The sequence below is a fragment of the Hemicordylus capensis genome, chromosome 8 (genome assembly GCF_027244095.1).
Source record: "Hemicordylus capensis ecotype Gifberg chromosome 8, rHemCap1.1.pri, whole genome shotgun sequence".
Classification (NCBI taxonomy): domain Eukaryota; kingdom Metazoa; phylum Chordata; class Lepidosauria; order Squamata; family Cordylidae; genus Hemicordylus; species Hemicordylus capensis.
Genome location: NC_069664.1, coordinates 6,607,195 through 6,622,139, shown reverse-complemented (window position 1 = coordinate 6,622,139; position 14,945 = coordinate 6,607,195). Strand labels below are relative to the sequence as shown.

General features: G+C 48.5%; 1 protein-coding gene across 3 annotated transcripts in view; it reads right to left on the bottom strand.

Annotated features, from left to right (window-relative positions):
• Positions 1 to 1,180: 1,180 nt before the first annotated feature.
• Positions 1,181 to 14,945, bottom strand: part of LOC128333513 (tumor necrosis factor receptor superfamily member 10B-like) — a 38,827-nt gene continuing 25,062 nt past the window's right edge. For 2 of the 3 annotated variants that reach the window (XM_053268994.1, XM_053268996.1), the window contains exons 3-10: positions 14,284 to 14,415; positions 12,219 to 12,333; positions 9,443 to 9,549; positions 9,098 to 9,202; positions 8,220 to 8,260; positions 6,199 to 6,246; positions 4,715 to 4,772; positions 1,181 to 3,751 (exon numbers count right to left, since the gene is read on the bottom strand). In XM_053268994.1, the coding sequence (XP_053124969.1) occupies positions 3,456 to 3,751; positions 4,715 to 4,772; positions 6,199 to 6,246; positions 8,220 to 8,260; positions 9,098 to 9,202; positions 9,443 to 9,549; positions 12,219 to 12,333; positions 14,284 to 14,415 (902 nt within the window). In that variant the 3' untranslated portion in view covers positions 1,181 to 3,455. The remainder of the gene's footprint in view (positions 3,752 to 4,714; positions 4,773 to 6,198; positions 6,247 to 8,219; positions 8,261 to 9,097; positions 9,203 to 9,442; positions 9,550 to 12,218; positions 12,334 to 14,283; positions 14,416 to 14,945) is intronic. The other variant, XM_053268995.1, reaches the window with a different exon arrangement.

Genomic DNA, 14,945 nt, shown 5'->3' with positions numbered 1-14,945 from the left:
CTAATGGTGTCTTAGGTCTGTGCAAAGTTTTAGCCAAAGCCAAATGCTCTGCACAGCTCTCCTGGCACTGTGCAGAGGCGACCATACCACTGTGCAGTGCTACACTTTCCCCAGCACTGAGGAGACTCCTTGAAGGGAAACAGGGCCCTCGAGAGCCCCAGTGCCATCCTGGAAGGTGGGCATGGATCACTGGGAAGTATAGTTTTCCCCAGTGATTTCCCCATAGAAGTTCTGGGAAAGACTGTGCTCCCCAGAGATCCATGCCCACCTTCCAAGATGGTGCTGGAGTTTGACAGGGCTCCGTTTCTCTTAAAGCCTGCCCAGCAATGGTGAAAGCACAGCACTTGCAGAGATCAACAACTGTGGGAAATGGCTCTCATGCATGGGAGGTTTGGTTTTTGGGGGGCCAACGTGCCCCCCCACTTGAAAAACAACATCGCTGATATACAGTGTATGCACATACAATTATTCACAAATGTCCAATGCATGTAAGAGAAAAAGACTTAAAAGTGAGGGAGAGAGCTGAATAGGATTTAACCCAGGACAAGGAGTTAAAAATACCCTCCTCCCAATAAATTAGAAGCTTTTCCTGTCCGGGCATTCACTTTTACATCCTGTTCTATGTTCAGCGCACCTGGCCCCACCCACCCCCCACAATGGGTGCCCCTCCCACCAGCCTCCCTCCCACCGTCCCTCTTTCTTTCCCAGACAAAAGGAAGGACTTCTTTACCCAAAGCGTAGTTAAACTATGGAACTTTCTGCCACCAGTTAGACAAATTCATGGAGGATAGGGCTTTCAATGGCCACTGGCCATCAAATGGGGCGGGGCATGTCCTTCAATACCAGGTGCTAGGCAACACCAAGCAGAGGGGGCTGCTGCCCTCTTCCCCCCACCTGCAGGCTTCCCAGATGCATCCGCCTGACCACTACATAAAGCAGGATGCTGGGCTGGCTGGGCCTTTGGCCTGATCCAGCAGGGGTTTTATGTTCTCCCCCCGCCCCACCCCACCCCCCTTTCCTTCCCTCTCCCAGGCCACACTGTGCCTACCTGCACTTGCAGCAGAAGCTGGAGCCCGATGTGTGTGCACATGCCCAGTGCATGCAGGTACGTCAGATCATTCTGCCTACTTCCGGTAAAGGCAACGTGGCAGCAGGGTGGGAAGCTGCCGCCCTGGTGGACTTTTGAAACACGGAGCACCGGCGGGGGGGGGGGGAGAGTGGAGGGAGGGGTAAGTGCTTCACCATGCTTCCCCCCCACCTTCAAACCGGCAAAACTGCCCATCGTCCAAACTGTGCACATCCCTACTGCCTATGCCCATCTGGAGATGCTGCCAGGAACTTTCTGCATTCCATCTATCGAAAACGACAAAACATCTGCTTGTACCTAAATTCATCTTGCAAAATTTACAGACATCAGCGGACGACAACAGAGAGTGACCAAGAGAGAGATGCACCCACTGCTCAAAAACTCATTTTAGTATTTTAAGAACCACAAATCTATAAATAAACCTCTTATCTCTCTGGTTAACATAAGAACAGCCCTGCCGGATCAGGCCCAAGAAGGCCCATCTAGTCCAGCATCCTGTTTCACACAGTGGGCCACCAGATGCCCGCCAGATTACTGGTTCCAAGTAAAAGTTTGTTGGACCATCCAGTTTGTTAAGACTGTCAGCAGCTTGACAGGAGATGCTACCTGGAGATGCCAGGCTTTGAACCTGGGACCTTCTGCAATCAGGGCAAGGGCTCCACTGCCACACAGGAGTCCGTCTCCCTCCGCCCCGCCCCACCCCCGCCGCCTCCAGACTTCACATTGCTTCACAACAGCAGTAAACAGGAGGCAGGCCAATCAATTTTGATCTTTGTGGTTTCCTCCCCGCAAAAGGGAAAAGGAGGACACTTTCAAAGTGCAACAATGGTCTCTGGCAGGACCAAGCGTGTGCCAAGATGCTTAGGGATGCAGAAAAGCACTGAATGAGGTGCTGGGAGCAGAATTCAATTCCCTGAGATGTTCCAGTTTCATTTAAAGGACAAAAATCAAGGTCCTACTCCTTAGAGTTGCAGAGAGACTCTCGAGGGCTGCTGAAGAGCCAGAAGAGGGGGTTGCGCAAAGTTCAGAATGGCACAACTCCTCTGCCCCCAAGCAGCAAAGCCAGGTGTTTCTTTTTTTTAATGCAAAATAGAGAACTTCGCAAATCTATACAAGGAGTTGAAATCTTGCACCCGGAAATCAGGAATTCTACTTCCGCACAGAGAATGCAGAGCGTTCCCAGCCCTGCCAAAAGCATGGCATTTGACATCCCAACTGTCACCTTTGCATAGCAGCTGGATTTGTAAACATTTTAACCCTGAGGGCAAGCTTTTGTGCAAAACCAGCCTTTAAGCTAAAGAGACTTTCCGCAGCCTCAAAAAGCTACTATTTACCTATGGCAAAAATGGCAGGTGTTCTTCCAGGCACCGCAAGTTATTGTACAAAACGTCATAAAACGCAAGAAGTTCGAAGGAGAAGGATGGGAGCCCACTTTCCCTTCTTCTATCATAATGACCCTTTCCTAGGACTTAGTCCCCTCTGTTGTGGATTTGATTTGTATCCAGTTGCCAGCATATGGGTTACAAAGGGGTGTTGCCCATCCTAGGAAAAGGGCAGATCAACCAAAGACACCCAGCAGGGTCCCCTTGGACCCCTCTCCCACATGCTGTGAATTTGGTTTGTATCCATCTGCAAACACCAAGGTTATCAGAGGGGTATTGTGATCTCCTAAGCCTTCTTTGCCTTGGAAAGCAAGTTAAATATACCACACTGGTACCCATTTGCAGCAAAAAGGCTCGGTTTGGAGGCAAAAATATACCTTCTGGATGCAAGATACTGCATGCAAAGCAGGCTGCATCACATTAAGAAAGCGGGCATCAAGCATCTGGACCCCTGAAGTTATAAAACTAGCCAGTATGTAGGGTTGCCATATTCTGGCTCTCTAAATCCGGGTGCCTAATTTTCATATTATGTAAATTGGCTTGAAAATTTTTGAGCAGAATCATGACAGCACGTTTTGCTCCATAACTCCGCTTCTACGAGAGCTAGAGCTTAGCTTTTACCAAAAAAATGAAATCTGGGTGGGCTAAGCAATCTGGGAGAGATGCTTAAAATCCAGGCAAAACCCAAAATTCCAGGGGGGCATGGGAACTCTACCAGTATGAACTTCTTCCAGCTCCTTCTCCATTTCTTGCAGTCCCTGAAAAAAGGACTCGGCCAGAAACAAGTTTTTCCGCCGAGGGTAGGCTGGAGGTATTGAAGAAGTCTCATGCTAGCTTATCACTGCAGTCTGAAGGTTCCAAGCTTCTGCCAACACACTGATGCACTTAAAAGCATCAGTGCCCTCTTCCCGGGAAAACCAAGACAGTCCAATACTGGAGAGGTTTCATACGCAGGGTGAGAACGGAGAGAGTCCTGCTCATACGACTTAGTCTTCTTCAGCATATAGACCCCGTGAGATCAGCAGCTTTTCTATTTCCCCCCTGGGACCCCAGAGCTTGATGTTGGGGTCACAGAGGGTCTCCAGCAGTGTGTCCAGTGTTGCCTGCTTCCCATTATGGTCCAGCCAGGTCCGCAGCATCTGGAAATGCTGCTCATTCACGTCTCTTTCATTCACCTTGATGCTGTCAATCTCGTTGTCTGTCAAGCCCAGGGCCCTCGCGTACCTCTCCCACATAGGAACGGGCACCTCGGTAACGAATGTCTGAAAAGACCGACGAAGAACTAGAAGAAAAGAGAGAGAGAGATTAGAGTTGTGTGAAGGCTGCAATCCTGCAGGTGTGCCGAATGGGGTGGGGGAAGAATTCTGCTTTCCGAGATACTCTGCTTTCCTTTGACACAGGGGCATACAACTCAAACACCCCAGTGGGCCAGAACCAACCACGACTTGGCTTGCAGGGGCCGAGGTCAATTTTCAGTGCATTGTGACATTAAAATTATTTAACACATTAAGGGAAGTAACTATTAGTTACCTCTGGATCTTTCCCCCTGTCAAAGGACCCACAATTTAAACCAAGGAGAGTACCCATAAAATAGGCCCTATCCCTGCTCAGTCAGTGGGGCAACTGGAGTACATAATAGCCCCAAATAAATACCAAGTCATCTTTTCCTCTTCCTCAGTCACAGTTGATTTTAAGCTCCGATTCTAGGCATGCAGTCCTAGAGCTCTTCATGGATCCTGCTGTTCATGGTTCCTACTGCAGGATACTCCTACCCTGGGGCCAGCAAAAAAGTTCCTGCAGGCCCGATCTGGAACCCGGGCCTTGTTTTGTGCAGGCCTGCTTTAACACAACCACCTGGTAAGTTCAAAAAGAATGAGCAATGGGGTGTGTGTGTGTGTGTGTGTGTGTGTGTGTGTGTGTGTGTGTGAGTTCTTCTTGTTTATAAATATGTATTTTATGTAGCAGGGGCAGGGGACCAAGGACACCTGGAGATGCTAGGGGTGTAGCCACTATGGGTTTGGACCCCCTCAGGAATATCAAGGCTCCTACCTTAAATATTCAACAGTGTGTTTGTTTGTTTTTTAAGTTTCCAGCTCTTTCCTTAAATATTTTTAAGGAAAACTAAGTGGGCAGAAGTCAACCCAGTTCTTTAACGAAGGTTCAATATTGGCCAAGCACAGCAAGTGTTTAACAGCTCCCTGGCTGGCGGGTTCAGACTGAGATACAAGAACATAAAAATACTTGCTTTCTGTCGGACTCCCCTCTGTGGCCGGGGTGAGTTTCCTCCTTCTTGGCAAAGGTTCCTGAAACAGGTCAGAACTGTGTTATCAAGAGGACCGAAGGAAGAGTACTTGGAAAAAGAAGCAAGAGAAACACCACTCTGGGGACTGACTTTAGAAAAATAGCCAATCGTGGGGGTGTCTCGTGCATAGTAAATAACTAGAAAGCCGTGGATTGGAGGCCTGAATTTTTACTACTACTGCAAATATTACATACCACAGTTTACATAGGATAAATACATAAATAAGATAAGGAGCCCTTTTGGGACAGGGAGCTATCCAAAAAGACACATAACAGAGACATCAGCAAGGACCACTGGAGGAATGCTGTGCTGAGGCTGGTTATCCCCTTGCAAAATACAAGACCACCTGAAAAAGTGTTTCTCTGCTCAGTTAGCACAGGCCCACAAACAACAGCTGTGACAGTTTTGACTGGGATGGTGAAGGAAAGCTTTAGGAACATAGGAAGCTGCCATATTCTGAGTCAGACCATTGGTCTATCTAGCTCAGTATTGTCTTCACAGACTGGCAGCGGCTTCTCCAAGGTTGCAGGCAGGAATCTCTCTCAGCCCTGTCTTGGAGAGGCTGCCAGGGAGGGAACTTGGAACCTAGATGCTCTTCCCAGAGCAGCTCCATCCCCTGAGGGGAATCTCTGAAACTGCTCACATGTCTAGTCTCCCATTCATATGCAACCAGGGCAGACCCTGCTTAGCTAAGGGGACAAATCATGCTTGCTACCACAAGACCAGCTCTCCTCTCCTTTAGCTCTTTGACCAGCTGCAGTGTAGATCTGAACTGAAGTCACCCATGGGTGCTATTTTCAAGAGAGCTCTGATTTGCCAGAGCTTTCACTGGCACCAAACGGAAGCTGCCCCCCCCCTCAACTTTAAATCAGCACCCATGCATGGTCCCCGTTCAAGACCTGGAGCAAAGAGTTAAAGCCCCCCTATACCCTCAGCAGCCACCCTAATAGTGCAGCAGGAAAATGACTTTACTAGTAAGCCAGAAGTTGCCAGGTCAATTCCCTGCTGGTATGTTTCCCAGACTATGGGAAACACCTCTATCAGGCAGCAGTGATACAGGAAAGATGCTGAAAGGCATCATCTCTTACTGTGCGGGAGATGGCGATGGTGAACCCCTCCTGTATCCTACCAAAGACAAGCACAGGGCTCTGTGGTCGCCAGGAGTCGACACCGACTTGATGGCACACTTTACCTTTACTCACACCCTCAGCACAATGCTGCTTCAAATTAGGGCACCATGCAGCTTCTATCTGCATTTTAGAAATGCAAGCGTGTAGACCGATTCATGCACCTTGCAGTTTGATCCTGTTCATTTCCCAGTTGGTGCTGCCTGCACTGGCCTCCTTTGCTCAAGAGAGCGGCAAGCTAACCCCAGCTATGTCATGTCTGTGTTCAAAGCAAAAAATAATTCAATCGCTGCATTTTACCTGCGTTTTGTTTCCTGGAAATATTCCATTGCCTGCACTGGAGCTGGCCTGGGAAGCAGATAAAAACATCAGAAGAGCCCTGCTGGATCAGGCCCAAGGAGGCCCATCCAGTCCAGCATCCTTTTTCACACAGTGGCCCACCAGACACCACTGGGAAGCCCACAGGCAAGAGGTGAGGGCGTGCCCTCTCTGCTGCTGTTGCTCCCCTGCAACTGGTATTGAGTGGCATCTTGCCTCTGTGGTTGGAGGTGGCCTACTTGTAGCCACTGGACTAGTAGCCATTGATAGACCTCATTTGCCTAAGCCCCTTTTAAAGCCATCCAAACTAATGGCAATCACGACATCTCGTGGCAGAGAATTCCTTAGACTAATTATGAGCTGTGTGAAAAAGTACTTCCTTGTGTAGGTCCTAAATTTCCTGGCCTTCAGTTTCATGGGGTGACTCTTGGTTCTAGTGCTGTGAGAGGGAGAAAAATGGCATCATTTTGAGATGCCAGTGCCTTGGGCACAGATTTTTGCAAAACATTGCCACGCAGTATCTATGCTGCTTCAGACTTTATAAACAGACGGAGTTGCACAAGAGATCTATTCTGCAAACGCCTAAAATTGTACACAATTGAGACAAAAGGCTTCAGAAAGGTGCTTCCGCCTACTATGGACCACAAACATCATAGTCTTTGTATTGTACTGGATACCCAACTACTTGGCACTGAAGTGTCTGATTTCCCAGAAGATATACTTCCCCCCCCCCTTTTTTTTAGAGAACTGGCCTCTTAAAAATAGCCTTGACATCACACTTTAAAGTTACAGTATTAATCTTCAGAGGGATTTGAGACTTCAGTTTAAATGCCCTTGCTAAGTGGGCAAAGGGATACCCTTTTAAAATAGTGGTTCTCTTTATTTAGCAGGGGGAGAGGAACTGGCCCTCTCCACCCGCAGCACAGCATCCCTCCAGTGACTGCTGCTGGCGTCTATCTTATGTTTCTTTTTCGACTGTGAGCCCTTTGGGGACAGGGATCATCTTTATTTGTATATCTCAATGCCAACCGCTTTGGGAACTCTTGTTGAAAAGTAGACTATAAGTATTCGTAGTAGTAGGGATTGAACCTGGGACCTTCTGCATGCAAAGCAGACAATCTGCCTCAGAGCTACAGTCCCACTCTACTGTAGGGAGGCCTGTTTTGCAACCTCCAGTTCAAAACACACACCATTGTCAGACCATCATTCAATATCAAGATATCCTAGGGGTACTTCCCTAGGGCTACTTCCAGCAAGCCACACCACCAGAGTTCATCAGGAAGGTGCTAGAGGAAGAGAGCTACCCTTGTGTTAACAAGCATGAATTGTTCCCTTTGCTAAGCAAGGTCTGACATGGTTTGCATTTGGATGGGAGTCCGTATGTGAGCCCTGCAAGATATTCCCCTTAGGGGATAGGGCCATAGATCAGTGGAAGAGTGCCTGCATGCTTGCATGCAGAAGGTCTCAGGTTTACTCCCTGGCAGCATCTAGGAACATAGGAAGCTACCTTATACCAAGTCAGAACACTGGTCCATCTAGCTCAGTATTGTCTACCCAGACTGGCAGTGGCTTCTCCAAGGTTGCAGGCAGGAGTCTCTCTCACCCCTATCTTGGAGATACCAGAGAAGGAACTTGGAAACTTCTGCATGCAGGTGCTCTGCCCAGAGCGGCCCCATCCCCTAAGGGGAATATCTTACAGTGCTCACACATTTAGTCTCCCATTCAAATGCAAACCAGGGTGGACCCTACTTAGCAAATGGCACAATTCATGCTCGCTACCACAAGACCAGGTAGGGCTGAGAGAGACTCCTGCCTGTAACCTTGGAGAGCCGCTGCCAGTCAGTGTAGACGATACTGAGCTAGATGGACCAAGGGTCTGACTCGGTAGAAGACCACTTCCATTGTTCACCATCAGGGGCAGAAGCCACAAAGAGCCTTCCAACAACCAAGATCCGGATCATTTCTAACTTCCCCAGAGGAGGAAACTGAGCTAACTGACTCACCTTGGTGTAGTCCGTTGTGCGAGATGGTAATATGCACTTGCCTGCAAAAGAAAAGCACGTTGAATTTTAATAAAAAATGCAAATGTTACCAGTTTGCATCATTCAGCTTTCCTGGATCCAGAATTTAGATTTGGGGCCGTTTCTTTTAAGATGTGGAGCATACAAAGCCCTGGTCTTATGGACAAGCTAATGGCCTGAAGGCACCAGACGCTGAAATTCACTGAAGCAAAGCAAGCCTGGATCTGGCCATCCATCTGGGCAGGAGACTACTGAGTGGTCCTCCATGCAAGAGCAGGATCTATATTACAGTAAATGAATAGTCCTCTGTTGTGTGTGTTTTTCTCTCATGTGTTAATGCTGTGTTGTAAGCCACCCAGAGAACCATTTATGAGGTGGCTAACAAAGCTTTATTATTACTGTCTAAAAGCCAACCAGCCAGAAATACCTAGCCTGGAGACTAACCCTAATAATCAGCAATAAACAAGGGGGTAGAAGGCTGCCTCACCTGTATGGAGGGCTGAAGTTTAATCCCATTCTTCCTTCAAAGAGCTCAGGGCAGCATACACCTTTCATTCTCACAACCACCCTGCGAGGTAGGTTAGGCCGGTGACTGGCCCAAGGTCACCAACTGAGCTTCAGGGCTGACAGGAGATGTGAACCCGGGGCTCCTTGGCTCAAGTCCAAGCACCCTAGATCAGGAGTATGCAACTTGGCCCTCCAGCTGACGCTGGACTACAACTCCCATCATCCCCAGCCACACTCAATGGTGGTGAGGGATGATGGGAGTTGTAGTTCAAGGACAGCAAGAGAGCCAACGTGGCCAGCCCCGGCCCTCGCTGCCGCGTTAGACTGGCTCCCAATGAGAAGTCGGTAGCTACCTCGGCACGTTCTTCTGCACTTCCAAGACAGAAAGAAAACGAGCAGAACCACAACCAGCGGCACCCCGATAGCAACCATCCGAACTGTGTTACTTCTCTTGAAACCTTGAGAAAGATTAAGAACAGAAGTCAGACACACAGAACAGCGATCTGGATTCAGCACCTCTCCCCATGGCCCAGGTGGGGCGCCCTATCCATCAGGACAAGAACCAGGAGAGTCGGTTCGTATCTGAAATCCCGTCTTCAGCAGAGCACAATAGCTAGGGGAGTTGCCTCTTGGGCCAACTGGGGACACCCAGACAAAAAACCCCACAAAAACCCACCAAAAAAACCTCCTGCTCCTACCTGGTACGGGAGTCGATGCGGTTGTAGAGGGGTTTGTTGGGGGCTTGGCACACTTCAGGTCACTTCTAGAGGTGCACGGCTGCACCACCTGCTCTCCCTTCGGGCATCTAAGGGGTGAAAAATAAAGGGGGTAAATGGAACTACTTGTCTGCTACCAAGAGCTAAAAGTCCAAACACCTCCTCCCTCTGCAGCAATCAAAAAGGAAGAGGTGTTGCTCCCAACCACCATTTTCAACAGACACGTTAGCCATGTGCAGGTGGCATCAGAGCGAGGGATGTGCACAGAATGCGATCCAAGCACCGAAATGCAGCACATTCCCTGCCCCTTTAACAGGCAGGCGAGCAAGGTCCATACCTGCTCCACTGCCACCCATCACCACAGGAAGTTCGGTGGCGCATGCGCGGAGGCTATGTGCGTGCCGGTGTCATGCAAGGGCAGCTGGGAGATGACCCACCGGCACACAATGATAGCTGCGGGGAGGGCTGCTGAACTTCCTGTGGTGGTGAGTGGCAGGCAGAGGAGCAGGTATGGACCTGCTCTCCTCCCTGTTAAAGGTGTGGGGGATGTGCTGCGATTCAGCACTCGAATCGCGTTTCGTGCACATCCCTAATGGGAGCATCGTGTGGAGCTACAGAAGTTTCCTGATGGATCAACTGCGCAGCTGTAATCCCCATGACTGTCAATAGAGAGGATTATTGCAAGGATCTACCTGACATAGCTACAGAATGCTAAGATTCCATGTACCTCACAAGAACATAGGAAGCTGCCTTATACCGAGTCAGACCCTTGGTCCATTTAGCTCAGTATTGTCTACACAGACTGGCAGCAGCTTCCAGAGGTTACTCTCCCAGCCCTACCTGGAGATTTTTTAAATTTAATTTATTTTTCTACATTTATATCTCGCTCTTCCTCCAAGGAGCCTAGAGCAGTGTTCTACATACTTAGGTTTCTCCTCACAACAACCCTGTGAAGTAGGTTAGGCTGAGAGAGAAGTGACTGGCCCAGAGTCACCCAACAAGTCTCATGGCTGAATGGGGATTTGAACTCGGCTCTCCCACTGAACTACAGCCCCATCCCCTGAGGAGAATATCTTACACCAGGCAACGCTCCTATGTAGTCACCCATCCAAAAGCAAACCAAGATGAACCCTGCTTAGCAAAGGGGACAGTTAATGTGTGCTGCCACAAGACCGGCTGTCCACCTGCTCCCTCCATGAAAAGCAGCGCCTCTGATGAAATAGACATTCAGAATAAGCATGTGGTACAACCAGATTCAGCCACCTAAATGGTGCAGTGGGGAAATGACTTGACTAGCAAGCCAGGGGCTGCCAGTTCGAATCCCTGCTGGTATGTTTCCCAGACTATGGGAAACACCTCTATCGGGCAGCAGTGACATAGGAAGATGCTGAAAGGCATTGTCTCATACTGCGCGGGAGGAGGCAATGGTCAACCCCTTCTGTATTCTTCCAAGACAACCACAGGGCTCTGTGGGTGCTAGGAGCTGACACCGACTCGACGGCACACTTTACCTTACAACCAGATTTGAGGGTCTATTGGGGCAGCAACAACTGTGCCACACTGCACACAGTTTTGCTCTGGAACAATTTCTCTGAAATCTGGGGGTAACATTGTGCTCCCCTGTGTCATGAGAGTTCACTCTCTGGCGCCTGAGCATCCCATCTGGCCATGGGGCTCCCCAATTTCAGCAGTTCCCGGAAGCCACAAGGTTGAGAAAGCCCTCTTTAATTTTCCTTCCCATTAGTCCTGCTGGGAATGTAGTATTTCAGAACACAGAGGGAGAAAATTCTTTGTTTGAAATGTTATCCAGCGTCAGAAGTCCCCCATTCTAATATCAAGGAAGAAGGGGTCCCCTTGAAATGCTAGCTTTCCATCCACAGAGTGTTTTTTCCACACCCTCGCACGGTAGGGGAAAGTCAAGCATGTTGCCTCCTGTTTCTATTCTGCAATTCTAGGAGGGCTGTACCACAAGGCCTTTTCTGCCTATGTAGTTCAGTTTTATTTTTTTTTAATTGCTATTATTTTTTCTTGTTTGCACAGTCAGACAGGTGTTATTGACTGGTTTGTTTTATCCAGACATCGAGTCCTTCCCAAGGACTTGGGATGGCTGAATTTTATTGTCAGTTGTTATAGATATCGTCGCAGAATATAGGCTGTTATTATTATTTTTACTTTTACATTTATATCCCACTCTTCCTCCAAGGAGCCCAGAGTGGTGTACTACATACTTGAATTTCTCTTTCACAACCACCCTGTGAAGTAGGTTAGGCTGAGAGAGAAGTGACTGGCCCAGAGTCACCCAGCTAGTATCATGGCTGAATGGGGATTTGAACTCGGGTCTCCCCGGTTCTAGTCCAGCACTCTAACCACTACACTACACTGGCTCCAGTGTAGAGTTTCTGCTCTAAGGGTGATGGAGGAGGTGCACAATCTTAAGAATCTGCTTGGCTATTGTGTCACTGTGAATCATAGATTTACATCTCTGGTGTGTGAAATGCTGGTAATCCTACAGTACTGCAGGAGCAGTCATCCACACTTTGGAAATGTCCTCATATATGTAAAGAGGGACCTTCTAAATAGATGGTCTAACTAGGGCTGCTCAACGTCAGCCCTCCTGCAGATGTTGGCCTACAACTCCCATAATCCCTGGCTATTGGTCACTGTGGCTAGGGATTATGGGAGTTGTAGTCCAAAAACAGCTGGGGGGGGTCTTAGTTGAGCAGGCCTGGTAAACAAACATATCTAATGTAGTGCTGACCTGTCAGTGCATTTGTAACATGTTTCACATGGACTGTCAAGGTGGCAGAAAGTTCCATTTTTGCAGGCACATTGAGTATTGCTGGTTTTCGTGCAGGACTTTAGTTCCACTTGATCTGGAAAGGCAACAAACAAAATCAGTTTCCACTCATTCCTGCTGTGTAGCAGTTCCTCGATATTTGGATACAATAATGCCTAATTAATTACAGGAAAGAACTAAGGGCTTGGATGTAGGGATAGGCTGGTGCTGAGATTACCATAGAAGCAACGGATGAACAAGGGAGCTGATACTATGCACAATTTAGCTCCTTGTGAATCTCAGCTTTAATTTTTTTTTTAAAAAAAGACAACACACGAAAAAGGTTTCTAGCTCTGATGGTTGTCAAAATAGTCTTGAAGATGTGTGTGTAGAGGCTGGTGAATTTCAGAACCCTTGGCTGAACAGGACATAACGTATAGGAATGTATGTTAGTTCCCTTGGAGGGAGTCAGACCATTGGTCCAGCCAACTCCGCACTGTCTATTCTGACTGGCAGATGCTCTCCAGAGGTTTAGGGAAAGCCCTATCCTAATTCTATCCAGAGAATCCCAGGATTGAACCCGGAACCTTCTGCATGCACAGCAGATGCTCCATCACTGGGCTATAGTCCTCCTTATCTTCCCTCCGTGTAAGAGTCCCTGTCCAGGCACTGATCTTTGGTACTCTGTATAACCTTTTGCCCCCACCCACCCTCAACTAGCAAAACCAGATTTACACCAAGCTGCAAACACAAGAGAATACATTAAGTAAAAGGAGGCCATTTGCACAATGAAGCCTTGGAGAAGAGGGCTGGTCTTGCAGTAAAGGGAAAAATTGTGCCGTTGAGTCAGTGTTGACTCCGGGCAACCACAGAGCCATGTGGTTTTCTTGGTACAATACAGGAGTGTGGTTTACCATTGCCGCCTCATGTATGAGATGCCTTTCAGCACCTTCCTATATCGCTGCTGCCTGATATAGGAGTTTCCAATAGTCTGGGAAACACACCAGCGGGGATTCGAACCAACAGCCTCCTGCTCTCTAGGCAGGTTGCTTCCCCGCTGCGCCATTAGGTGGCTGCAGTAGTGGGCATGAATTGTCTCCTTTGCTAAGCAGGGTCCATCTGGGTTTGCATTTGGCTGGATGACATGTGAGTAGAGTTCCCTGTAGCAGGGATTCCCAGCGGTGGTTGACTTCAACCCCTATAATCCTCAGCAAAAGGCCATTAAAGCTGGGGATGATGGGAGATGTAGTCAACAACATCTGGGAATCCCTCTTACAGGGGTTAGCATGGCAGGGGATAGTCCCCTGTAAGATATTCCCATTAAGGGGTGCATCTATAGCTCAGGGGTGGCTCAGAAGGTCCCAGGAGGGGCTGTACCTCAGTAGAAGAGCATCTGCTTGCTTGCAGAACATGACAAAATATTTATATTCTGGCTTTCAACAGAAGTTCCCAAAGCGGTTTACATAGATATAAATAAAAGTGGCTCCCTGTCCCCAAAGCGCTCACAATCTAAAAAAGCAACATAAGATAGACACAAGATAAAAGCAGCAGCCACTGGAGGGATGCTGTGCTGGGGATGGAGCGGGCCAGTTGCTCTCCCCCTGCTCAATAAAGAGAATCGCCACTTTTTAAAAGGTGCCTCTCTGCTCAGTCCCTGGTTCAATCCCTGGCAGCATCTCCAGTTAGGGCTGAGAAAGACTCCTGCCTGAAACCTTGGAGAGCTGCTGCCAGCCACTGAGCGAGATGGCCTAATGGTCAGAATCGGTCTAAGGCAATTTCCTACATTCCCGGGACACAGAATTCAGCCGTTTTGGGCCAGAAAGCTTAGTGTCCAGTATACTCGGCTCTATTATAAACGTCAGAATTCTTACATCTTTCCTGACACATTTTAACTCGTTTCTACATGTGCTGCAGGTCATGAATACAAATAAATCCCTTCTCTGGGTCCAACCATGTGTGAGTTTTCAGTGGTGAGTAGGAGGCAAGGCTGGCCTTTGCAGGCAGGACCCAAGAACCAGCCCCCGCCCCACTTCTCCACACTCCTTACCTAAAGGTCTGCAGGATGCGCAGCCAAAACATGACTCCCGGTCGTTCATATGTTCGCTGAATGTATTTTCTGGACAAGGATGGCAAATCCCCACCTTCCCACTGCGTGTACAATGTACAGAGACGTGATGGCCTGCAAGAAAGCAATTGGATATGGAAATACAGGTGACCCTCCACTTCCGTGGGTTCACCTCCCGCAGTTTCATTCACTTGCAGGCCACTTCCTCGTAGACCAATTTAGTTATCGCAGGGGTCGTCAATCATGGAGTTTTCCACTTGGGAATCCCCTTTAACTACCCCCTAACTAAATCGATGTACTTAGCCTGCATATTGCTGCTCCAGGAGGTCTAAAGTTGGAATACCCAATCTCTCACGGCTTCTCAACTGGTGCGAGGTTGGATAATTAAACTTAAAATCCCCAGGAGAAGTCTGTGAACTTCTCAGCTGGCACAACGGCAGCTCGGGGAGGTTTAAAGTTTAAACACCCATTGTTGCTGTTAGGATTATAAAGCATTTATCTTAAGCACCACAGTAACCTCTTCTGGCCACTAGAGGCATGATGAGATGCTAGGTCTCTCTTGGTCAATTAGAATCACTTAGAACTGTTCCATTTGTTGTTGAAGGCTAGTACCTGCTTGGGCATGTTGTTCAATGGCTCTCTCA